Raw genomic sequence first — 25,430 nt, forward strand, 5'->3', positions numbered from 1 at the left:
CTGCACTATACCTTTTCTGAAACATCCTTTTAGAACATACAGAAAACCATTAATGCAGAGTGTAAAGAGACTCGTGCCACATGACTGGAATTGCTTCCAACACCAAACTGTTTCATCTGCTCTGAACACAGTTGCACAATCTTTGAAAGTTTTGACACAGCAAAACAGGAAATTCATGATGCAAAGCCTCCAGTTATTGGTTGTGAAAACAAACTTTGTAAGTATCAGAGGCACAATGGAGATTGGGAAAAGGCGGGGGGGGGAACAGAAGAGGAACAAGCTAGAAGCTGTAGGGGCAACCTCAAAAAATACAATGGACAAGACAAGGAGAAAATTCAGTTCCCATTACATTTGGGGAGCGGTGTAACTGTGGCACTGACACGGTATTTATCAGCTGTGGCAGAGAGGCCCAAACATTAGTTTCACCAAACTAAACCCCTCTATGTAAAAAAACCTCAGAAGTACAGTGGTTAATCTTGCAACTAGACTTGACCAGCCTTTGTCTGTCATGAAATACAAGCATTTGCACACTTGAGGCATAGCAGCTTAAAGAAATGCATGTTATTTAAGCTGAACTCAACCTGCTGCTATAAAATTGTTAGTAAGAACAGCTGAGAACCTGGTTTTTTAAAACTGCAGCACATGCAAAACAACTCACTTTCTTTACTAGCAAAGTGCAGTGTGCATCCCTCCTTACCATGAAACATGATATTCACAATACAAATTCACATGTTATGCTAAAAAATACGCATGCCTGCTCAAATCTAGCAGCAATCATGATGCACCCAGATTTGAAAACTGAGATCACACTTGGATAGAGCCAAAGAACACAGAATAAAACCCAGAATGTTCATGTGGAAGACACTTCCTACTTATACTGTGAACACTTTTATACTACGTGACTGCTGAAGTCTAGACACCAAACTGTTTCAAACACAACCCTGTCTTTAAGATTAAACAATGCATGCAATCCACTTAATTTATGTTTGATGATCCAACATACTTCAGCAGAGAAACTACAAATTAAGTCAGTGCTGCATGTCGCATGTGTAACCTGTCAGATGTTCTGCTCCTTAATAAACATTAAAAGCAAAACTCTTATCTTCAAGCTCTCTGTATCTCTGCAGGTCTCATACAAGGACTTTACTCTCCCAGGCAGTGCATACTGCAGTAATTCTGTCATTCTACAGCAATAAAACAAGTTTTCCTTGTGTTGATCTACATTGCAAGAAAATATCGATACTGGTAAACAAGTCAGGGATGCAAAAACAGCTCTCATAGCCTTCCCTCTAAGTTCCCTGCCCATTAACAGATTAAAAATACAATTGCCTCAAATATAATCTCTTCTTCAGGTCCAGAAAGGAACAGGGACAAGAAGCTGCCAGGCCCTCAGCTCTGCAGAGGGACTTGCCAGGCTCCATCCCTCTCCACCCCCCACCTACGAACTGCAAGGAGGCTCGGTGAAATATGCCTATATGAGATCATTCGGGGGGGGAAGGGTTGGGACACGATTATCTTCCCCTGCAAAAATGTTTTAGTGCCACCTGCCATGTGGTGCAATCCCCGCCGCATTCCAAAGACGAGACTGCGGCTTCCCGGCAGCACCTCTCTCAGACCGGCAGAAGAAGCGCTCCTTGCTGGTAAAAAGCTTGGGGGCTAAGAGGAATCCGCGAAGGCCGAGCGAGCCCCCGATGCAAACACACACACCCCCACCACCCCCGGCCCCCTTCCGGCACTCACCACACGGAGCCGTAGGCCCCGGAGCCGACCGGGGAAAGGTTCTGGTAGCGCTCGGGCACCTCCCACACCGTCTTGTTCAGCTCCTGCCGGTAGAACTTGGGCCGCTCCTGAGACATCTCTGCTCCGGAGCCCGCCCCGCCCGGCCCGGCGGGAGGGGGAGGCTCTGCCCGCGGCTGCAGCAGCACCACCACCGCCGCGGCCGCCGCCACCTCCTCCAGCAGCAGCAGCACCAACTTCTTCCTTCTTTCCTCCCCTCCTCTCCCCGCCTCGCTTCTCCCGCGGGCGGGGGCGGCCCCGCAGCAGCACCGCCCGCCCCGCCGCCGTCCCCTCACGCCCGCTCGCGCGCGCCCCCCTCGCCTCGCGCAGCCGGTTGCGCTCCCCCCTCCCGCCTTCACCTCACCTCAGGGGCGGGCGCGGTGACAGCGGAGCGCCTGACACCGCCTCCCCCCGCCCCGCTCTACCGGCTCCCTCCGTCCCTCCCCCGGGCCAGCGAGGGGCGGGATAACCCCGTGAGGTGAGGTGAGGTGAGGTGAGCTGAGGCGATAACCGCGGGGCACTGTAAGCAAGGCACTGCCGCGGGAGGTAGGACCGAGCTTACCCCGCACCTCCCGCCGCCCCGCCCCGAGCGGCGCAGCCGGGGCCCGGAACACCGACCAACAGCCCCCCCGCCCCGCACCGCACACACACACACCCCCTGGCGCGACAGCGCAGCCCAACCGCCCGTCACGACAACTCTCGCGAGAGCTGAGGCGCCCAGCGCAGAGATGACCCAATATGGAACCAGCGCGGCGGCCTCTCGCGAGAACGGGGCGGAAGGCGTCGCCCAGGCGGAGGGGGCGGGCGCTGGGGCAGAGCGTTGAGGGGGTGTGTCACGGTTCGGGGTGAGACTTTTCTGGTGCAAATAAGCTCTGATTCGGAAATTGCAGCCCCTCTTTCGCCTTTTCACAAGCCCTGCGTGGCTTTCCTGCGCAGTGTCCCTGCAGGGTGTGCTTTAATTAGGAAAAAATAAGGAAAATAGGTAAAAAATGCCTTTGAGGCGCAGGGTGTCCTGCCGGGACACCGAGCACAGTGCTACAGAGCAGCAGCCCGCCCCGTGTAAATCAGGGTAATTGCAGCTCTAGTGCTTCTAAAGTCTTACAAGCTCTTCCTAAGGACGTTTTGTTCCCCTCCAGGGGCTGCAAGCCAGGAGAGATGAGGAGAGTGAAGCTCACCCTGCCCAGATTGCCTTGATGTTTCTGTGTGTTTGGAGAATAGACTTAATACTGCGATAGGCGTTGCAGTATCAGAGGTATGTGGTTGCTTTCAAGTACATGCCTGAGACTTCATGAAGTCATTAAGTGCTTCAGGTTAAGCATGTTTTGGCATGGAGACCATGGTGTCTTCACCAGGTTGTCAGTACAGAATCATAGAACTGACCAGGTTGGAAAAGACCTTTAGGCTCATCCGCTCCAACTGTTCCCCAGCACTGCCAAGGCTGCCACTAACCCATGGCACTGAGGCCTCGGCTACACGGGGTGTGAACACTTGCAGGGACGGTGACTCCAGCACTGCCCTGGGCAGCCTGTTCCAATGCCTGAGCACCCTTTGGGGAAGGAATTGTTCCTCAGCTCCATCTAAACCTCCCCTGGTGCAGCTTGAGGCTGTTTCCTCTTGTCCCATCCCTTGTTCCTTGGGAGCAGAGACCAGCCCCCTCCTGGCTCCATCCTCCTGTCAGGCAGTTGCAGAGAGCGATAAGGTCCCCCCTGAGCCTTCTCTTCTCCAGACTAAACCCCCCAGGTCCCTCAGCCGTTCCTCATCACACTTGTGCTCCAGGCCCTGCACCAGCTCCGGTGCCCTTCTCTGGCCCCGCTCCAGCACCTCAATGTCTCTCTTGCAGTGAGGGGCCCAGAACTGAACACAGGATTCGAGGTGCAGCCTCACCAGTGCCCAGCACAGGAGGACAGTCACTGCCCTGGCCCTGCTGCCACACTGGTGCTGATACAGGCCAGGAATGTCACAGCAAATAAATAGGGATTTGTGTTTAAGGACATACAGCTTTTGATCTCAAGCATGAGGAAGATGAGTCTCATTAGCAGTCCTGTGCAGGACAAACATATTCTGCTTTTAAAACACCATTTTTCCACAGCAAAACCCTTCTCTGTGCAGCATAATAGAGTGGGACCCTGTCCTCTGCTGCTGTGAGCCATCATTGAAGGCCAAATACCAGGAGTGAAGAGCTGAATGTTACCACTGCTTGCATCTAATAAAGAACTACTTCTTGGTGTGCTGGCCTTTTCCATACCTTCAATTTACAAACTCTAGAATCTTGTTAATTTTGCTTCTTGTATTACCTTGCCTTGAAAAGAGGTGGTAGTGCTCAAAGATGTCGGAAACAGCTCAGGCTTCAAATGCTTGGACTTGGTATAAAAAGCTAATGAATGAAATGGCTCTAAAATTCACCTGTGAAAGACATTGATTTATCTCCTCTGTAAAAATAGGGAGAAGCTGTGCCCTAGGGATGGTGTTTGAGACTTGCCTACTCTAAATCTCTGTGGTTTAGAATGACTGGGACTTGTGTATGTGTTGGTGGATGTCTCACAAGACAGTAAATACTGTGCTCAGTCCCTGTTGCTGGATCAGAAGTAGAAGATCTCAGTGATGCAAAGCATTAGACCTGTACAAACTGATCCTGGTGGGTCAGGAAATTAAATATGAGGAGAAAACTTAAATCCCAATTATTTGCCAACCGTATCCTGGGCGGCATCCCCGGAGCGGGAGCAGCAGGTCAAAGGAGGTGATTCTGCCCCTTTGCTCCCACGAGACCCCACTTCCAGCACTGTGTGCAGTTCTGGTGTCCCCAACGTAAGGACATGGAGCTGTTGGAGCAACTCCAGAGGAGGCCACGAGGATGATCAGGGGCTGGAGCACCTCCCGTATGAAGACAGGCTGAGAACATTGGGGCTGTTGAGCCTGGAGAAGAGAAGCTGCGTGGAGACCTCAGAGCAGCTTCCAGTGTCTGAAGGGGGCTACAAGGATGCTGGAGAGGGACTCTTCATCAGGGACTGTAGTGATAGGACAAGGGGTGATGGGTTCAAACTGAAACAGGGAAAGTTCAGGTTAGATATTAGGCAGAAGCTCTTCCCTGTGAGGGTGCTGAGGCGCTGGCACAGGGTGCCCAGAGAAGCTGTGGCTGCCCCATCCCTGGCAGTGTTCAAGGCCAGGTTGGACACAGGGGCTTGGAGCAACCTGCTCTAGTGGAAGGTGTCCCAGCCCTGGCAGGGGGTTGGAGCTGGATGATCTTAAGGTCCTTTCCAACCCTAACTATTCTATGATTCTATGATAATTTTACTTGAAACTTAAACTGCATTCTGAGTAGACTCTCAACTGCTTACTTACAGCCTTTTTATATTTCCTTTTAGTTCTGCCCACAGAAAAAATATGTTGCTACATATCACCACACTTCTTAAATGTACTTTCACGTGGTAGCTCTGGATTTGAATTTATTTTCTGCCACAGCTGTTGGTATGAGAACTTTGTCTTAGATCTGCTCTTGCACTGGCCCTTTACTTAGTATTCACTTCAGGAATTCACATCTTACTTATTCTGAGTGACAGTGATTGAATTCAGATCTCCTTCCTGATACTAAAATTCTAAGGAATGCAAGTCAGTCATTTTCAGGATTTAAAAACCTGAACGGTATCAGATACCAATTTTATACAGCAAGTTGTGGCATTTTAACAGCCACAGATTTAGCTGCTCTCTGTATGATTCAGACTCAACCTTTTTTTCCTCCAAGATTGGAAACAAGGAGAATTCAAACTGTTTCCTCAGCTGTGATAAGTTTATGGAGAGTGACTGTATTTAGTTCCTTAAACACGGGCCTGCTTTTGGGATCACAAAGTGGAGGGGATGCAGGCTGCTCTTCCCTAGGAAAAGTAGGAACAAGACAAGTTCCAGAAGGACCCAGTATTCCTACAACTGATTTGGCAATTAATTTGTTTGATCCCAAGAGCAGCATGTCTTTCATGAATTTCAGTCTCCAGAGCCTTGCTTATCCCTGCTGTAACTACTGACTTCACAGGACTTATGTTGGGATGGACTGATCACTTACACTTTTTGTTTTGGTTTTAGTAGATACTTCATCAGTGACCCTATTTTTTCTTTCAGTCTCAGTGCCAAGAGTTTCTTGTGGTCTCCAGCGTTTGCTGTTCCTCTGTATGTGCCTGACTGTGGTCAGAAGGAAGACATGGCGCTCAATGACACTATGGGCACTGGCAAGCAACCAGCAGCTTCCAGGGTCCTGAGAGAAATACAGACTGAGGAGCACTTGCAGGCATACTGTGAAAGAGAAGCGCCCTCTGCCTCGGGCAGAGGACTACAAATCTCAAGAAAGAACAGACGGCTGTATTGCAGGTGAGTTCTATGCTAGGATTTTATCAGGGGTAAAGAAACTAAGGAGAATCTTCAAGCCCAAGAGTAAAAAAAAAGATGCTAACTAAAATGCTGAACTGCACTGATTGGTAACCAAAGCAGAACACCCAGTTACAGCAGCTTGCACCTGAAGCATACAAGATCACTGCACTACCAAAGGTACTCTTTGCAATCTGCAAAAGTGTCTTTTCACTTCAGGACTATGACACAGAGAGGGATAGATGAAGTGTAAAGAGAAAGTGCCAGAAGTTGTAGTTTCATCCAGTGCTTCTGTCAGACACAGGCTTTCATTTGCTGTTTTCTGATTTGTGCCTTTTGATACTTCTTACATTTCAAGAGCCTTTTTCTGTTCCCTCTTAGCTGAGGACATGGAAAGTTGCACCATGGTATGACTGAGATTGACTGAACTGCTTTTCATTATTTTGGGGCTATGTTCCTGTGTTTCTTGAGGAGAGTGGGTGAGGCCAAGGTACTTACAAGGCATAAAGGCTTCCACAGCCTCAATTTCCTATCTAATAAAATTCTCCTTTGGGCATTATACTGGGAGTAGAAGCATCTCTTCTGCCATAGAAGTCCTGCAGAATGTAGCCTGCAGCTACCTTGCAACTCAACTTGGCAGTGAGACTCCTATTCTGCTTTGTTGGCAGCACAGGAGAATTCCTGATGTTCTTCCAGCAAGCGAAATACATTAAAAAAATAGGATGCCCATTCATCAGCTTCCCTTTTAGTTTTGTTTGACTTAGGAGGGGATTCTCCCCCTCTGCTATGCTCTGGGGAGACCCCCCCTGCAGTCCTCATCCAGCTCTGGGGCAACAGCACCAGAGGGACATGGAGCTGCTGGAGTGAGTCCAGAGGAAGCCACGGAGCTGCTGCGAGGGCTGGAGCAGCTCTGCTCTGGAGCCAGGCTGAGAGAGCTGGGCTGGGGCAGCCTGGAGAAGAGAAGGCTCCTGAAGGGGAGACCTTAGAGCAGCTCCAGTGCCTAAAGGGGCTCCAGGAAACCTGGAGAGGGGCTTTGGACAAGGGCCTGTAGGGACAGGACAAGGGGGAATGGCTTTAAGCTGCCAGAGGGGACATTGAGATGAGCTCTGAGGCAGAAGCTCTTCCCTGTGAGGGTGCTGAGGCGCTGGCACAGGGTGCCCAGAGAAGCTGTGGCTGCCCCATCCCTGGCAGTGTTCAAGGCCAGGTTGGACACAGGGGCTTGGAGCAACCTGCTCTGGTGGAAGGTGTCCCTGCCTGTGGCAGGGGGTTGGAGCTGGATGATCTTAAGGTCCCTTCCAACCCAAACCAGTCCCTTCAAACCCGATCTACTATTTGGATTCTGTGACTAGAAATATCTCGGGTTTTTTTCTGAGTCTCTTTTTGCATCCAGAGTGGATTGTCAATGGTTATGGCTATGTCTACTCCACAAAGTCCTCCTAAGAAAGTAAATACAAAATCTCTGATTCATTATTTATCTGGACTTTGTTTCAGCATGTACACTGAACGTACACTGAAAATTAAACTGTTGTTTTGAGACCCTGGCAGGACTTGAGACTCAAGTCTACTGCAGGTGAGGTTCCACAAGGTGTGGTGAGCTAATCTATCAGCTTGCCATGCCAGAAGGGACAGGACCACACAGAGAAAGGAAGGTAGGGGAGCCAGACCTCTCTCTTTCTGTATAACTAGCTCTTACATCAGCTCAGCTCTGTGTGGGACTGCAGCCTAAAACTATGGGTCACGTCTGACTTACACTGCTGTAAAGTAATTTCCTGGTGATAAGTGAAGGCAAATGGAGCCATGGTTTGAGTTGCTATTGTGTTTTCTACTTTTCACTCACCAGGAAGACTTGTCATCTTGATTAATTTCTGTAATAGTGAGATCCTTCAAATTGTGCAATAGCCTTCTGTTCCAGTGCTGTCTTTATAATACTAAAAAAGGAGATTGGAGGAAGTTCTGGAGTCAGAGAAATAAAATGACTTGATCAAAAGGGTTGAATTGTTTAGAATTAAAACATGTGATCTAGAATTAAAAGTCTGTCCACCTAGAAACACCTGGTGCAATAAAATAAGTCTTGCCCAGCTATCAGAGGGAGAATTTTGCTCTAAAGTCATAGCTAATATTATTGGAAACTTTATCATTGCACTCGATGCTAAGTAAGAAAATCACTTTATTCCGTCCTGCCACTCATCATTGAAGAACTGTGTCTGCCTTGCTACCTCATACTCTTTTCCTGGTTTCTTTTCCACTTCCCTATCTTCCTGTTCCACTTCCCTGTGTTTCCTCTGTTCTCCATTTTGTATCTGCTTGTCAGCCCAGTCTGTAGTCCCCTTGGACAACAAAGTGATGTCACCTGGGCTCAGTCCCCACAGCCACTGCTCAAGGCAGCCAGAAGCCTTGGGCAGACACTGCATCACTTATATTTTGGTTGTAAATAGAAAATCACCAACATTGCCAAGGGATTGAAAAGGGGAAGAAGGAGCACGGGGTCATGGGGTTCGTCAGTTTACCTGCTGGAAATTCTGATTCAAAAACATATCCACAAACTAAATCACATAGGCCAAGTCCTGCTTGCATCCCCTTAGTCAATCATGTCATACAGGAAACATTTGGCTGGTTTTTTGGAGATGGGATAGGTTTGTCTATTTTTGCCACCCCCGATGTGTTTGTATGCTTTTCTTCCAGCTCAGGACAGGAGGAATCAAAACACCATCTCCTATTTGGCTGTGGTGTTAATGAGGTCAAGTAATTGATGCATTCGGCGCTGACAGGCTGTCATATGAATGCACATGAGAGTATTTGCACTTCATCTGAATGGAATGCAAAGGCAGGGGGGTGCCTGTGTAGGATCCATGGTGGGTGCCAGCTGGATCCATGGAAGGCCAATGCCTACGTGGTTCACAGGACACGGTGCCTGAAGAGAGCTACCGCAGCTTTGTGGCTTCTGTGCAGAGCATGAGGCCGTGCAGAAGCACTGCAGAGACTGTAAAAGAAATTGCCTATGGCTTAGCTTATCTGGTGCTTTTCAGATTCTCCTGGAGAAGGTTCAGAAAGATCATACTCATGATGTTCCCTGTCCTGAACTGGCTGTTTTCCTATCGGTTCAGAGAATGGATCATGAGGGATCTGCATGCAGGCCTAAGTGTTGGGATGTTTCAGATTCCTCAAGGTAGGCAGAGAGAAAAAACCACACTAGTTTCCTTTTGTATATCATGCTTTTCACAATCTATCTTCTGTATGTGCTTCTGTTCTAACATCGTCAGGTTACATGGGAAGTTCCTTAAATCATTAACCTCTTTATTTGCATATTTGCAGGAAAAATTCTTTTCTATAATCAGACATTACAGGGTGTCATTTCAAGGACAGGACACTACTCAAAATACAAACTAATAGCAGCACTTTCCTATACTTCACACAAAATAATATGGTCTTTAAAATCTGCCTCACAAAATCAGGTCTGTTAGATACTCACATGCACAGTCCCCTGCTAATAGGTGGCCCAGAGAAGCTGTGGCTGCCCCATCCCTGGCAGTGTTCAAGGCCAGGTTGGACACAGGGGCTTGGAGCAACCTGCTCTAGTGGAAGGTGTCCCTGCCCGTGGCAGGGGGTTGGAGCTGGATGAGCTTTAAGGTCTCTTCCAACACAAACCAGGCTGTGATTCTGTGATTCTGTGATTTCTGATTAGCAAGGGCTGTGTTGTAAAACAATGGCTGTTGTCACTAACTGGCCTGGCTTTATCGGGTCCTGAACTGGGATTTTTATAAAGGTTGTCAGGTTTTTATCAGCAAAATTTTCCTTAAAAGCAGTAACCAAGGATAGAGCACCTTCCCAATGTGCTTGATTTTGGAAACAAATTTTTACTTTCCAGGGCTTCTGGGAGTTTGGCTGACCAGGTTACCTCTGCCAAATACCAATGGCTTCCTTTCTGCGTTCTGCTGCTCCATGACATATGCTATATTTGGGACTTCACGTCATATCTCAATTGGTGAGGTTTGTTTTGTACTGTGAAATGTTTCTGCAAGACTTTGAGACTATATTCAATGCTGCTTCAAAAAGCAGGTGAGATGTGCTATCTGTATCATCTAAGAGGCGGATGCTGTTTAGGTGAGGTGAGAATCCAGACCCCAAGATTCTCAGTTCATCGTTGTTCCACTTCTGTAGCTCATCTGTGGTGAGAATTCCACCAAGTCAGTCACATTTCAGCTGCGAGGTGCTTTGTACCTCTGAGGATGTGAGTTAGCTCCTGTGTCACACACACGAGTACGAGGGAGATGCTGGAGTGTCACGGGCACGGCTCCTACTTAAAGGACCAGTGGGAGCTCCTTCACATTTACTCCCAGGATGTGAATAATGGTTTGGCTTCTGGCCTTCTGCATGGTCTTCTGCATGCAGTTTCGTGCCATGACTGAACTCTTGATTTGTTCAGAAGCTAGCTTATTAAAATGCTATTACATGTGAGAAGGCCCTTCACATTATCATACTAAGTGAGTACGTGGAGCTGTGGCCTCTTAGGTAACGTGCTAGTTCTTTCTCTGTTTTTCACCCTTCCTGACAGCTCCATTTTTTGTGTTTTATATTAAAATCTTCTTCTTGTGCATCTGACAGAAGGAAGGTTTCACTTGTAAAATGGCAGGAATCTGGAATTTTCAGACAGGGCTTTGAAAACTTTAGGTACTTAGAAACAGTAAAAATTAATTATATATTTGGCATATATATATGAATGAGAATAGACTGTCTCATACTGCACAGATAGATGGTAGAGGGAAGAGATGGTTCTGTGGGTTTAACATAAAGCTTTGTTGCAGCATGTCATGCAGTTCCATTTTCTGTTCTCTCTTCTGTTGGTTCCAGGCTCATTCAGCATCCTAAATATGGCAGCAACAAACATTCTGAAGACACTTAATTTCAACCAAACATTGTCCTCTAATGGGTCACCAGACAACTACTCAGACCCTTCTCAGGCCTTAACACTTGCTGCATCAATAACATTTTTGACTGGCATCATTCAGGTAGAGGACGAATCTATTTTATATCCTTAATTGATGTATCCTTATGTGCATTCTTCATACAAATACAAGGATTGGAACTGCTTGCATATTCATACCACAAATACTGAGCTCAGCATATTTCAATACATATGTTGTGCAAAGTGGGACAGGAAGGTCTGTCTCTTCCTGTCATGCTGTGTGGAAAAGATATGGTAGGTTTAATATTGATGTGTTCTGCAATATGTGGACCCTTATGTAGTCCTGCATAACTGCACACACTTGATATGAACTGCTCCTGCTTTGGTTTGGCAGTGTCTTACTTAATTGTGCATAATGAAAATGGTGTGTTCAAAGAGCTGTCCCTCATGTGTGGCAGTGAAGAGTCACATGAAAACAAGAAGAGTGGGTTTAGACATTGAGAATTGTATCACATCTCGCTTCTCATTTGTTCCATGCAGTTGCTGCTGGGCTGTTGTTGCCTGGGGCTTGTAAAAACATACGTGCCGAAGCCCCTCATCGATGCTTGCCTCACTGCAGCAGCAGTGCATGTCATTGTAGCACAGCTTACCTTTATTTTTGACATCGTGCTTGACATCCCTGCGAGCCCCCTGGACATTTTCTATGTGAGTCAATGCATTATTAGTCGAAGAAATGCATGTTTCTTGGAGGGGAAAGAAAAGAACAGCTTCAGAAATGGAAGGCAATTCCATTCTAAGTCAGTTGCTAAGGGATATTTGTACCAGGCTCAGCTGTGGTTTACTTCACCTTCCTGTTGGCTTGAACGGTGTAGGGAGCTTATGGTGTGAGACGCAACAAGAAAAGGCTGTGTGCATATTTTAATTACTTACATAGCTCTAGAATGTATTTGTAGTAAGGCAAAGGTTAGAGGAAAAGGTACTTTTTTCCTCAATAGATGATCATGGGCAAGCTATTGGGCACACAGTATCTTTCTGACAAAGAAGCAGCAGACTCTAAGCTAAAGACAAGTTAATGCTAATTCATCCTCATTTACTTTAATAATGTCAATCAGCTTGACAGAAAGGTAGTGCAGAAGAGAGAAGAATGACAGTAGTAGATCTGAGCTATTTGTGCAAATCTGTAGCTGCAGATAGACAAGATTTTATTTTTAATATTTTATGCTCTTAGCATCTCTCTTTTTCTAACTGAAGATCCCACAGTATCAGAGAGGATGAGTTCAAGTGTCAGGGCAGCTTAAGTCAATCTCCTGCAGTATAAACACAGTTGTAGTATCTGCCTCTGATCCGCTCTCTGATGGTTCTTTTGCAGAATCTATTTCATTTCTTCTTGGCTATCCCAAAGGCTAATGCCACCAGCATATTGCTGTTTTTGCTTAGCATGGCTGTACTACAAGTCACTGCATCGGTCATGATAGTTTATAAACGTAGTCTTATGGCATTTCCTCTGGAGCTTCTCTTGGTAAGTGATCTTCAGAATGCCACTGCAATAACAGAACTAACACAGCATATAATATACTTTATTTCACAACACATTTCACGTATTCCTTGCACACTGAATCTGTGCTTAAGTCCTTTAAATACCCCTACAGGATTAACTGCCTTTTCATAGACTGCGTACAGCTTCATGAGGAAATGCTGTCTAATCTCTGGTATCTCTCTCTTTTTTTCTTTCCCAGATTATCACAGTCACCATTATTTCTAATTTCATTCATCTTCACGCTGAATCTAGTAATGCTGTGGTCAGTATGATTCCTCAGAGGTTAGTTATCTATGCTGCTTATGAGGTTGTACTTTTGAGATAAGAGATCATAGATGTTTCAGCCTGTTTTTGAAATCTGATATGGGTTGATTTTACTGGGACATACAACTAGAGGAATAGCTCTTCAAGAGTTTTAATTGCATCAGCATTTCCGCGCATATGTAGAATTCAAACAACAGTTTTCTCCATTAGATTCAGGTTTTGTTTAGCACACAGAGGAAGGAATTTGCATTTTGTGTGAGGTAAAAGTCTTACAGGCTGAGAGCATCTTCTGTGGGGTGCTGGATGCTTGCGATGGTAATCCTGGGTTTGGAGTTACTGTGGACAGAGCTCAGGTCTAAACTCATCTGTTCTCTGATTCTGCAGGTTTCTGCCTCCTACAGTGCCAGATGTATCAAACCTGAACAAGGTCATACTGCATGCCTTCTCCATTGCTATTGTAAGCTATTTCCTCCTTGTTTTTGTTGGGGAGAGGTATGCTTCACTGCATAGCTACCGTATCGCCAGCAATCAGGTGAGAACACAACTACACATACTTCCTAGGAGAAGAAACAAGCTGAATTTGATTTGCAAAGCCACTAACTACCTGACAGTGGTAGAAATGCAAGTGAATATGCCAGATGATGGTTTTGTAACAACTTGTTACCCTTCCCTATGGAAAGTGGATATTAAAAGCCAATAATATGAAGGCCAAACCACAGCTGCCTTTGACCAAGAGGCTTTTGTGTATTCACAGGGATTGGGATGAATCTCACACACATGTAGTACTGTAACTGACCGTTGAGGACCATTGATCTCATGAATCCACAAGGCTATAAAAGCATGATAGCTGGAACTGTAAATGGCCAGAGCAGGTGTAGTTGTTCTCTATATGTTCTCTCGTATACTGTGAATCCCAGTATATGGGTTCTGTGCTCAGTGATTGCTCTGAGAGGCTTTTAAGCAAAAACCATGTTAATTTCCAGTGTGCTAGAGTTAGCAAACATTAGGTATTTTGCGTGTTTAGCTTGTTGTGATGGCGTTGGATCTTTACTAGGATGGAACTAAGCCAGTAAGGAAGCTGACCTGACTTCCCAAAGCCTCAGGGGATAAATGTAAAGGGAATGTCTTTTCCACTCAGCTTTTCTCCAGGTGCACTATGCTGCGTACTGAGATTTGCCACTTGGCAGCTTAAAAGTCAGTGTTTCATAGCTCTGGGGTTCTAGGTGGATTTCTTTGAAAGATGGAACTGAATTGTTTGGTCCATGTGACCCTCAGCTGTGTAAACTGTATGAGTTTTAAGAGAGCTCCTTTAGCCCTGCTTTCTAGGTGGTTTCCTGAGCTTAGCAACGCAGATGAGCAACCAGCAAGCATGGGCAAAAGGAAAGGAATTCTTGGTAAGCTACTTCTATGAAGGCAAGTCACTTGTTTGGGGTCTTCTGTGCTTCCTTCTGTGTCTGTTTTACAGGAGCTCATAGCTGTGGGGCTATGCAATATCTGCAGCTCATTTTTCAAAAGCTTTGTTGTTAGCTGTACTATTTCTGCAACTGTCATTCAGGAGAGGACAGGTGGAAGGACACAGGTGAGTTGGGCTTCCAAACTTTACTTACAAGGAAGTAAATGGTTCCGTCAGGCCTGTCTGATGTGGGATTTCTGTTCAGTTAGCAGCAGCAATTGGAGCATGTGTGATGCTGGTGATTGCGCTGAATCTAGGACACTTTTTCCAGATGATACCTAATGTAAGCGAACTGAAGTAGTTCCAGCAGCAGCCTACTTACTTTTAGGCATAAAATGAAGGTTTTTCTAAGTGTAATATGAAGATTTTTCTGGATTGTTAAGGATTAATCAGGCTCTAGAGTTAATTGTTTTCAGGGATGGGCCAAACCAAAGCAATGACTCTAAACACTCCTAAATTTCAGCAGGCCAGCATCTTAGGTAATGGGTATGTCATCTGTCTCCCATCTCTCACTGATCAGTACAAGCTAAACTTCATGGGCTAAAACTGGATTGCAGTTTCACTGGCAGCCTCTAAGTTAAACACTGTGTTTCACTTCTAGCTTCACATCTTCAAGCTTTTGCACATCTGTGTAAGAAATCCATGAGTTTCTCTCTTGCATCACTATAAGTGGTTCCAAGATGGGTGCTTCAAAATCTTTAGTGTAAATAAAATTTTCCTAATGGAAATTTGGGGTTAGTAGCTCTGATTCTAGCTCAGTCTTTGAGGTTTATTTTAAAACCATATGGAGAATTAAACTGCCTTCTGTGGATTTTGCATTGCCATTGCAATACACATAAACATTTTGTTATTGTGGATTACTGAGAGTACTCAGTTTTCCACTTTTCCCTTATATTTTATCTAGACTTTCCTTTTATTTGGTAAGATTTCTTAGGGAACCACTTCCTGACTTTTTTTTCCTGGCCTTGTTGTAAGATGGGAAAATAAATCCCTTTCCCGAAACTAGTTGACAAAACAGAATTTAACCATCTACTTCCCTTCAGTCTCCTCCTCTTTGCTAAGAGGCTGTTTCAACAAATGGTGTCAGACAACTTTCTAAATCTGGCAATGAACTGCCTGTGCTAATTGAAACCATCCTTTGAAACAGCAACTCATAATGCTGCAGATAGTGTTGGCCTTTCTCCTAGTGCTGCAGGAGAAGAACTCAGTAATGGAAACTACACAGAGCTTTTCAAGAGGAAGTCCAGTTGTATTGGCAGAAGCGATTGTGAAATCATTATATGTTGGTTTCATGTTGGTTTGCAGATCAGAGGAGAACTGTTACACATATCTATAAAAATCATGGAATCAGAGAATCATGGAATGGTTCATGTTGGAAGGGAGCTTAAAGCTCATCCAGTTCCAACCCCCTGCCACGGGCAGGGACACCTTCCACTAGAGCAGGTTGCTCCAAGGCCCTGTGTCCAACCTGGCCTTGAACACTGCCAGGGATGGGGCAGCCACAGCTTCTCTGGGCACCCTGTGCCAGCGCCTCAGCACCCTCACAGGGAAGGGCTTCTACCTAATGTCTAATGATGGAAATAAAGCTATGATAAGGTGTTAATTTCAAGCAGGTTGTCATGGGTATCTGTTTGTGGTTACAAACAAAAAAATAACAAAATAATAGATGTTATTTTTTTGATTTGCACAGTGTATCCTGGCTGCTATTGTGGTATTTAACGTGTCTCCTTTTCTTCAAAAATTTTGGGACGTCCCCCTGCTGTGGAGACAGGATAAGTATTATTTCGTAAGTGCCAGGAAAAGTCACCTAGGATTTGGAATGCGTCTTAAAGGGAGAAATGGATGTTTCACGAGGGCAGGGCAAAGCAGTGGCCATTCCCTTGGGAAAGGGATCCTTTGAAATATGTCCTGAAGAAAACTGTATTGACATCTCTTCAAATCAATTTGCAATTCATTCTATAGAGGGAAAATGGATTCTTGTTTCTTCCCCCTTAAGAAGGCAATTGTTAAGCTGCCAGACAGAGCCACATGCTCATGTCAGCTCTTGTGCAGGATTTCTCATAAAGACCCCCAATATGATGTGGGTTTTCCTAATTATTGAGGCCCTGATAAAATGTCTCGAGATTTGAACTGGAATTTGTGATCGTTGTTTGCAATTGCTTCCAGGACTGGGCAGGTCTAGATGTGCCAACAAAGCTTTTCATGTATTACCATTTCCAGGCCTTTATATTGTCTGCAATCTGTAAATGCTGGGGCTGAGTTAGAGATCTTTTTTCACCTTTTTAATGCTCATGTTCTCTCTCTCTCTCATTTAAAGGTTATTTGGCTGGTAACTTTTGCTGCAGTGCTTTGTTTTGGTCTTGATATGGGTTTAGTGATCGCCATGGGGTTCGCGTTCCTCCTTATCACCATTAGGTTACACAGGTACTTGTAACTTTTAAAACAAAATACTGGTTTTTCTTAGAGTTGATGTTTTAGAGAGCGTTATACATGTGACAGTGAAAAAGCTGTTTCATGTTCATCAATATTTCAGTCAGGTCATTCTGGATGACCTAGTCATAGAATCGTAGAATCATAGAATGGTTTGGATTGGAAAGAACCTTAAACTCATCCAGTTCCAACCCCCCTGCCATGGGCAGGGATGCCTCACCCTAGACCATGTTGCCCAAGGCTCTGTCCAACCTGGCCTTGAACACTGCCAGGGATGGGGCATTTACCACTTCTTTTGGCAACCTGTTCCAGTGCCCCATCACCCTCACAGTAAAGAGCTTCTTCCTTATATCTAACCTGATGCTGTCACCATCCAGTAATCTCCTCAAGTTTATGGTCCCTTCTTCAGGTGTGTCATGCTCTTGAAGGCTGCTTATTGTGCTGTAGGCATCAGCCAGGAGAGGTGATCTCTATACACACTCGTATAGGGATAAAATAAGATGTTGTGCCTTTATTTCAAATAAATTGCTCAGTCTTCACTGCCATCTACCAAGTTGCTTTATCTTCCCTGTCAACTCAGGTTGTGATAGGGGAGGGAAGTTGTGTCAGGCATGCATTACTCAGTTTATTAGTTGCTAATCCAAACAGGAAAATCATTCATAAATCCAAGCCACACCTCATGAGATTTGCCATGATAGGGAGGCGCTTGTCTGAGTAGACTGAAGCCTCTCAAACAATATGGAAAGAGGTAGGAAGTAACTCAGATGCTGTAAATATTGAACTGCTCGTGATCTGTTCCAGAGTGGCTCTGTGGGGATACCTCCAGGTCAGAATGTCAGTTGCTGTCTGAGACTTACTGTATTAGCTCTGCTCAGAGTTATGCTCTTGAGTTTGCCTTGGCATTTAATGAGCATTGTGAAAGGGCATTTTGGCAGCCACAGTTCAGTTAAGTTTCCCTGTTGTCCATACTACCTTCAGGATACATTAATGCTTATCAATTTCCTACCAGTGAGGGCATTATGCTTAAAAAAGCATGGGAAGTTATCTGCAAACAGATTGCTTTGAATAGTGTCTTAACAACAATTTTCCATACACCAGGGCCCACTGCCTTCCAGTTCCCCAGCAACCAGCCAGCCAGCCATGTGTTTATTCCACTCGTGCCCTGAACTAACCAGAACTTGCCCCAGAATCATGCAGCACCACTAGCAAAGCATGGTCCCCAAACCAGGAGATTCTCCTTCAAGGCAAAACCCTGCATTAATGCTTCTGCATGAGCTCTGGATCAGATCTAGCCTATGTGCAGCTCCAAGCACAGGTTACAGCTGCCTCCACCAAATGTATCTTTGAGGAGAGCTCTGCGGAGACGAGAGGGAACATGTTTTCTAGCGTAATAACAATAATCCAAGTGTTCCAGAGCTAGAAATGGGACATTATACACTCTTGAGGACACCAGTGTGGCTGAAGGCGGTGCTTGTGTACTGCACCCCTACTCAAAGAACCCTGATTATGAGTGAATAACCTTTTGTCCTCACACCCTCTAAGTTACGGTTGGTGTATCTAGTGGAGAGGAGAGAAATGGAGATCAACCTTTTGGGAACAGATGGTGTTTCTTGGTTCTCTGTGGAAACCTAATAAACATCTTGTTTCAGGATGAAGATGGTGATGCTGGGACAGATTCCAAACATGAATATTTATAGAAGTTTATCCGACTACAAAGCTGTAAGAGGAAGCAAAAACCAAATGTTCCATCTTTCTCTGTAATCCAGCTTCTTCCCTTAAATGCCTGGGGGTGACCATTCAGACTCAGTTCATTTGATTCAAAACTCTGAAGAACACTGAAGTACTTGCAGTGATGCAGGTACCTCGCTCAGCCTGCTCGGGCCCGTGGAGCACCTTGTGTCCACCTCTGCTGTCTCCATGGTGGAAGCTGCTCTGCTGTCCTTTCCAGAGCTGTTTGGCATTTCTTTTTTGCTGACCTGCCTTTCTCAGTCTGGTTTTGTCCATCCTACATGTGTTTTCACAATGGCTGTGCATGTGCTAGACTGGCTTACAGGTTTTCCCAGTGATGGAAAAACAGGCAGGGCCTTTTTAACATGTTAGTTTCAAGACCTGCACCGTGCAGATGTAAGTAATGCAGCAGGAGAGAGCTTTGCCTTTGCCATGTATGGGAATGTATGGGTACATTCCCAATGCTATGCCGATGGTTTGCAAAGAATAGACTAATGTAAGGACAAGGTTAGTAAGACAAAGATATAGTGTATGTTTTCTGTGATGAGCAGTAAAAATAATTTGCTTTATTTTATATCAGAGTAGCCAAGTGTCAGCTGTGACAGATCTGCTGGAGGAATGTTTTTAATTGCAAGAGAATCATAGAATCATAGAATGGTTTGGGTTGGAAGGGACCTCAAAGCTCATCCAGTTCCAACCCCCTGCCACGGGCAGGGACACCTTCCACTAGAGCAGGTTGCTCCAAGCCCCTGTGTCCAACCTGGCCTTGAACACTGCCAGGGATGGGGCAGCCACAGCTTCTCTGGGAAAAGTCTGTGCCAGCGCCTCAGCACCCTCCCAGGGAAGAACTTCTGCCTTAGATCTAACCTGAACTTCCCCTGTTTAAGTTTAAACCTATTACCCATGTTCCCAATGCCACTGCCAGGGTAGTCAACAGTGGGACCAGCCAGACTCCGTCTTTAGGGTAGGACCTTGCAGGCTACAACACAGTCAGTAGGAGAAAACCAGCTTCTGCTAGTTACAACCCTAACATATATAACTTTTGTTTTACAGGCAAAGGAGATTGAAGGAATCAAAATCTTCCAGTGCTGTTCTTCCATCTCTTTTGCCAACATGAATCGCTTCAAAACCTATTTGTTGAACAAGGTAAATGCCACTTTTTCAGTCAGCAGAAGTTTTTAAGAACCTGCATTATGGAGATAAAAATATGAATAAATCTGCCTTTCTTTTTCAGATGGATATGAAAACAGTGCCTCTAGATGTAAGTGAAATGAGGGCTTTTAGTTCACATCATCTGGCTGACACTACAGTGGGAAGAGAAGATCGTACCTGCTTTTGTGTCTATAATCCACCTCTACCACCAACTACGGTCAGCTTTAAGAGTGTATTTATCTAGTCTGTTGCTCTGAGGTGCCTGGTTTTACATTGCTGAAGAAAACCTGCTTAACTTGCCAGTACTGAAAGGGCTGTAAATGTTTATATAAAGCATATATATATTTGCTGTATGAAAATAAGCAAACATTACCACTGTATTGCTTTACACATGCTTTATGTGATAGAGCAATAGTAGCTCATCTTACTGGGTGAATTTAACCAGCAGTTGAAGTATTCAACATATTCTCTTCACAGCTACAAGAATTAGGTTCTTCAGTAGGGATTTTCTTATTTCTCCCTATAGATTGAGGAATTCCCTTGCTTATGAGGAATTTCTTCCACTGCCAAGTGCAAGTGCAAAATACCTCAAAGACAGCTACAAATATCATCATAAGATTATCATGTTTAGAGGATTTCTCATATTTATAATTGTCCACTGTGCATCTTCTAGAGTCGCTCATATCAAATACTCTTTATTTGAATTTTCTGAAATGTCTTAGAAAGGGACTTCATGGAATGGACAGTCTTCAGAAGATATTTCTCAAGCAGTTACATGTGATATGTAAAAGCCATTGTATAAGAAATGAGTTGAAAGACAGTGGTTAGGAAAACATCTGTGGCACCAAGGTGCTTAGGAAGTGGAAGTAGTAGATAATTTAACATCATCTTCTGAAGTACAAAAATGCAGAGAGTGGCTTTTCCTTTCTTGCCTTATAAAAAGGAACTATTAAGAAAGAAAACATGATTAAATTGGTCTGTTCTGTGAGCAGCTGCCATACAAGAAGCAGATGAATCAAAGGTCTGCAAAACTCAGCCAGTAAGGGTCAGCTTTCTGTTGCCCAGAAAGGCAGTCGCCACAGGCCATCTTTTTACCTTCTTTTCTTTTCTGAAAGGTAGAGGTCACAAGTATTCCAGATTCCAGTATCACGGGCCACTGGAAGTCCAGCCCATTCCAGTATGGAAGAATGAAGTACCACTGTACTATAGGGTGGCTGAAGGCGCTCTGCTAACCACATCTCAGGCTTGCCTAAGAAAACTTGCTACTTCACATACTCTTGTGTGTTTGTCCTATATTTAGTGTTATTTCAGATGTGGTTTTTACCATGAGAGAAGAAATATCTTAGTGCCTAAAGGAGCCAACAAGAAAGTGGAGAGAGGCCTTGGCCAAGGGCCTGTAGGGACAGGCCAAGGGGAATGGCTTTAACCTGCCAGAGGGGAGACTGAGATGAGCTCTTAGGCAGAAGCTCTTCCCTGTGAGGGTGCTGAGGCGCTGGCACAGGGTGCCCAGAGAAGCTGTGGCTGCCCCATCCCTGGCAGTGTTCAAGGCCAGGTTGGACACAGGGGCTTGGAGCAACCTGCTCTAGTGGAAGGTGTCCCTGCCCGTGGCAGGGGTTGGAACTGGATGAGCTTTGAGGTCCCTTCCAACACAAACCAGGCTGGGATTCTATGATCATATGATTTACAGCACTGTCTTACTTGCAGCAAATAAATTCCCACCTCCTCAGCCCAAGTCTTCCAGGCACTGCTGTACTGTTTTCCATCTTAGATACTTAGCGAGAAACTGGTGAAGCGACGTTCTGCAGACAGCCAGTCCTCATCATCTTCAGTGAATTTGATACGTTGGTCGAAGCATGGAGACAAACTCAGCTCCAGGACGATGCTGATGGGAGCTGCTGATGCATCCCCAAACTTTAACAGAGGGGTTAGGACTGGAAGGAACGAGCAGGACAGAAGAGCCTGCCGTGCACCGGGCTCTGCAATCGATAATTCCTCAGTACATTTTTATCAGGAACAACAGCCAGTGCATCTGCCCTGTCCAGTTCACACCATTATTTTTGACTTCAGCATGGTGCACTTTGTGGATTTGGCAGGTTCAGATTTACTGCGACAGGTAAGTAACCCAACTGCATGTAGAAGTGAAACTTGGAGTTTACCTGATGCCTTATGTTAGCCTAAAATGTCCCGATACACAACAGTCTGCGCCTCTTCCAGCTGACCTTTACAGGCACTAGATTTATCTATCAAGTTTCAGAAATTAATAAATTCCCACTTTATTTTTACAAACAGAAGCCCCATTATCCATACAGCAGAGATGCAAACCCCTGTCCTCCACTGTGAGCAGCTCTAGAATCATGTAAACTAAAAATGCATTTATAAAAATATCTACTTTGAGTTTTTTGCCATTTGGGCTGTTTATTTTTTCTTCTAGCTGGACACTTAAAAAATGGTGTCCTTTCAAAGTGTCAGATATAAACCCACCAGCTGTCTTCTCCTAGAGTGATTTTCGTGTTACTAATCCCTAATTAGCCTTTTCTTTGATGTATGCCTGAGACTTTTAAGTCTTCAAGTGCGGATCCGAGCCAATGGAGATGTGTCTTCAGTAAAAATAAATGTCATGTAGCTGTGCTGCTCAGAAAGATACAGTTCCAGATGGATTTTTAGTCAGCTCCCTCAAACTCTGTAGCTCAGAGTTTGTGTGTAATTAAACACAAATCAAAAGATTTGTATTTAATAACGGGTTAGACTGATATCTATTGGGAATAATTGTGGACTGAGCCAATGCCCTCCAAATCCTTGAAGATTGATTTGCCACCCATTAAATGGCCCTCCCACTGGGGAAAGAGGGTAAAGTCAAAGACTTTCCAGATTCCTTACAGCCCCATGATCTGAAATTCTGTGATTCTCTGAAATAGCGAGTTTAATTGACTTAATAAAAGCCCGAAACCAACTTTGAGATGTTTTAATTACAAAGGGTCAGGGGTTGAGAAAATGATGAGAATCTATCCTCTCTGAAATCTGATTCCTTTCACACCAAGTTAAAGGACTATACATGATACAGATATATGTAATACGGATGTACATATAGATATACATAGAGATATATAGATATACAGCTACAGATGTAGATGGCTGTTGAACGCTGAACTCAAAACCAGGATTTGAGATACAGGACTAAGGGTTTTCTTTGGAGATAAAACACTACAAGGGAGGTTTTATTTCCTTGTTTATCTTTCACCTTCTAGTGCACTTGTGTAGTGAGAATTGCTCTAATGCCTGCATGGAATTCTTTCCACAGATCATCCATATGTTTCACAATATTGGCATTACAGTCCTTATAGCTGGCTGTCACTGTGAGTACAGTATTTGTTTACAAACACTGACTTATCTCCAAGGATAAGTTTTAAACTTAAGTGAAATGATTTAGCTGTAGTGCTTGGTGTGATTTTGCTGCTTTATTTATTTCCCCCCATTTTTTATAGCCTCTGTGGTAGCAGACTTTGAGAAGAATGATTTCTTTGACAGCTGTATCACCAAAGAAAGGTTCTTTCTAACTCTTCATGATGCTGTGCTGGCTGCTTTGAACAAGCATCAGAGGCCAGATGAGCTACACTGTACTGCGAGAGAGTTTGCTGAAGAACCACCAGCTGAACAGCAAGAGGTAGAATATTTAGCTTAACACTTAAGCTCTTCATGTTGTTGAATTATCCTGCCTGTAACTTAAACCTTGTCGTGTGGCTGAGGAAATAGGGCAGAGCAGATGCTCTTTTGGAGTCTCTGTTTTTTCACAGGTACTCGCCTTTTTGGCTCCATAATCCCATTTGTTTATTTGAGCCCTGTGTTCCTGTTTGGGGAAAGGCATCTTTGTGTGCTGGCTGGAAAAGCATCCAGCTGAGTTTTGAGGCATGGAATGACTCTTTTGCATTTTAAATTGTTTCCATTTCTCCGACAGAGCAAGGACCCTGCCAGGCAGAGCAAAAGCTCCAAGTGTTTTATTTCCAGAGGTTAATGTACCAGCTCCCTTGTGGCTGATGGGGAAGTGAAGGACAGTGCTAAAGAACTGAAGTTTATACACATGCTCCTTCTCTCTCTATTCTGCAACAATTTTTCAGCTCTCTGGCTGTCCCAGCCAAGTTTGAACGGGGCAGAACAAGTTCCAGGAAAAGCCCTTGTTCTGAGTAGAAGATTCCAGTAATTGCCCCACCTAGAGAAAAAACCCAGCTGTGGCTATGTGTATGGCCAGGCTGGGGTCCTATGGCTGAAGGAACCAAGAGTGAAGGCAAAAACTTCTCCAAAACTGCAGGAAAAGAGGGTTCTCAATTCTGCTGCTCATGGCAAAGCTTGTTTAACTCTCTTATCTTGGTATGGCTTGGAGCAACCTGCTCTAGTGGAAGGTGTCCCTGCCCATGGCAGAGGGTTGGAACTGGATGAGCTTTAAGGTCCCTTCCAACTCAAGCCATTCTACAATTCTCTGAAGTCTTCCCCAAGGATATTGACCTTCTGTGGTGTCACCCTCTAGTGCATATTCACCAGTCTCCCTTTCCTGGACATGGAGGGGAGGGTTGGGAGCAGCCAGCAGGCAGGAGGTGCAGCAGTTCCCCAGGAGCCTGCTCAGGAGCCTGGGCTGGGGTGTGGATGGGACCCCCAGCAGTGCGGTGCTGTGGCCCCTTCTTACTGCTCACAGGATGGTGCCTTGGCACAGGAACTGCACTTGAGCAGCTCAACAGCTCGGCCACCCTTGGCTTACAGCAACATTTGTGTTATGTTTCAGAGGAGAAGTTTGCTCTCAAGGAAGAATAAAGACTTTTTCTCTGCAAAGAACTCTCCCAACAAACGTTGGCATGAAGATGCCTCATGCTCAGGCCCAAACGAAGCAGGGCCAAGCTCTGTCTGGCAGTGTCATACCCAACCCCATCAATCAGATTTCCAGGACTCAGGCTGGCTGAGGAGGTGGAAGTAGAGCAGCAAGCCCTGAACTGCAACTGCTGGAGAGTTGGGATTTCAGTAGAGAGAAGAAAGGTACAGTTAAGCAACAGTTCTGGTGATTTTTATCAGCCTTTGATCCTCCTTTTCTTTTTCCTGTTCCAGAGTTCTTAAAATATGCAGCCTAATGCCTCCTGTAATCCTGCTGTTCTAAACAAAAAGCAACATTTGTGTTATTACTTTCAAGTATTTTCCAATAGATATCCCAGCCAGCAATGCTGAAAGCAGAGACATTTTAATGTCTGAGATAATTCCTAGTTTTATAGTTAATTCTAGCAAATTATTTGCACTTGTTTTCTGAAACTCTGTAGAAGTTTACATGTCCTAACTTAGCACTTCTTACATATTTATTGCTTGTTAGTAAGTTAAATTTATCTGCCATATTTCAACAGATTCCATTCAGGCAGTTTGATTATTTTCAAATGGATTTAGAATGATGCGAAGCTTCAAATAAAACATTTTATTATTACTCTTCAACACAATTGTCTGCACTAACATGACATGGTGTCTGCCCATTATTTCTTCCTCAGTCCCTTTCTAATCCACCAGAACTATATCCCAGTAAACAATCTAATTTTTAGTCCTTTACTGAAATGGTTAAGAATGGAAGAATGTCTTCACTTTGTTCTGAAGAAGCAGGAAAATTGTAGCCTTAGATACAGTTAGCACTTGATAAAAAACTCCACTTAGTTGTATTTTCTGTAAACCAGCCAGAGTTGGATGCAGTAAATATTAGTACAGAGGCATAAGGTGGGATTCCCCTGAGAGCAGAAGAGTTTTATACCAGCAGTACACATCACAAGGCTTCACCCTGCCCTCGTCTGGAGGGTTATCCCATAGCACAAACTGCC

The 25,430-nt window shown here is 44.9% G+C and overlaps 2 protein-coding genes across 5 annotated transcripts in view; one reads left to right on the top strand and one right to left on the bottom strand.

The window, feature by feature from the left end:
* The window catches only part of MAPK14 (mitogen-activated protein kinase 14), a 25,860-nt gene extending 23,547 nt beyond the window's left edge, over positions 1 to 2,313 (bottom strand). The window contains exon 1 of one of the 3 annotated variants that reach the window (XM_030473457.1): positions 1,741 to 2,313. In XM_030473457.1, coding sequence (XP_030329317.1) covers positions 1,741 to 1,856 — 116 coding nt within the window. In that variant the 5' untranslated portion in view covers positions 1,857 to 2,313. The remainder of the gene's footprint in view (positions 1 to 1,740) is intronic. The other 2 variants (XM_030473458.1, XM_030473459.1) reach the window with 2 other exon arrangements.
* On the top strand, positions 2,142 to 25,144 carry SLC26A8 (solute carrier family 26 member 8). 2 transcript variants are annotated; one of them, XM_030473449.1, is made up of 21 exons: positions 2,142 to 2,259; positions 2,913 to 3,028; positions 5,887 to 6,132; positions 9,156 to 9,295; positions 9,995 to 10,111; positions 10,978 to 11,135; positions 11,573 to 11,737; positions 12,402 to 12,551; positions 12,769 to 12,851; positions 13,218 to 13,365; positions 14,299 to 14,412; positions 14,492 to 14,569; positions 15,977 to 16,072; positions 16,604 to 16,710; positions 18,366 to 18,435; positions 19,498 to 19,590; positions 19,679 to 19,813; positions 21,365 to 21,709; positions 22,895 to 22,949; positions 23,079 to 23,257; positions 24,368 to 25,144. In XM_030473449.1, exons 3-21 carry the CDS (start codon positions 5,966 to 5,968, stop codon positions 24,554 to 24,556), a joined length of 2,589 nt encoding a protein of 862 aa, XP_030329309.1. In that variant the 5' UTR covers positions 2,142 to 2,259; positions 2,913 to 3,028; positions 5,887 to 5,965; the 3' UTR covers positions 24,557 to 25,144. The 2 variants fall into 2 exon arrangements, with proteins under 2 accessions (XP_030329309.1, XP_030329310.1); XM_030473450.1 differs by lacking the exons at positions 2,142 to 2,259; positions 2,913 to 3,028; positions 5,887 to 6,132 and adding an exon at positions 7,678 to 7,778.
* The last annotated feature ends 286 nt before the right edge of the window (positions 25,145 to 25,430 follow it).

The sequence above is a fragment of the Strigops habroptila genome, chromosome 18 (genome assembly GCF_004027225.2).
Source record: "Strigops habroptila isolate Jane chromosome 18, bStrHab1.2.pri, whole genome shotgun sequence".
NCBI classification, from domain to species: Eukaryota; Metazoa; Chordata; class Aves; order Psittaciformes; family Psittacidae; genus Strigops; species Strigops habroptila.

Bases quoted from the DNA above. Each gene is read 5' to 3' on its own strand.
- SLC26A8 (XM_030473449.1), top strand. From the start codon at position 5,966: ATGGCGCTCAATGACACTATGGGCACTGGCAAGCAACCAGCAGCTTCC. The intron at 12,852-13,217 runs GTTAGTTATCTA...CTGATTCTGCAG, and splicing joins GTCAGTATGATTCCTCAGAG to GTTTCTGCCTCCTACAGTGC. The intron at 18,436-19,497 runs GTAAGAGGAAGC...TTTGTTTTACAG, and splicing joins GTTTATCCGACTACAAAGCT to GCAAAGGAGATTGAAGGAAT.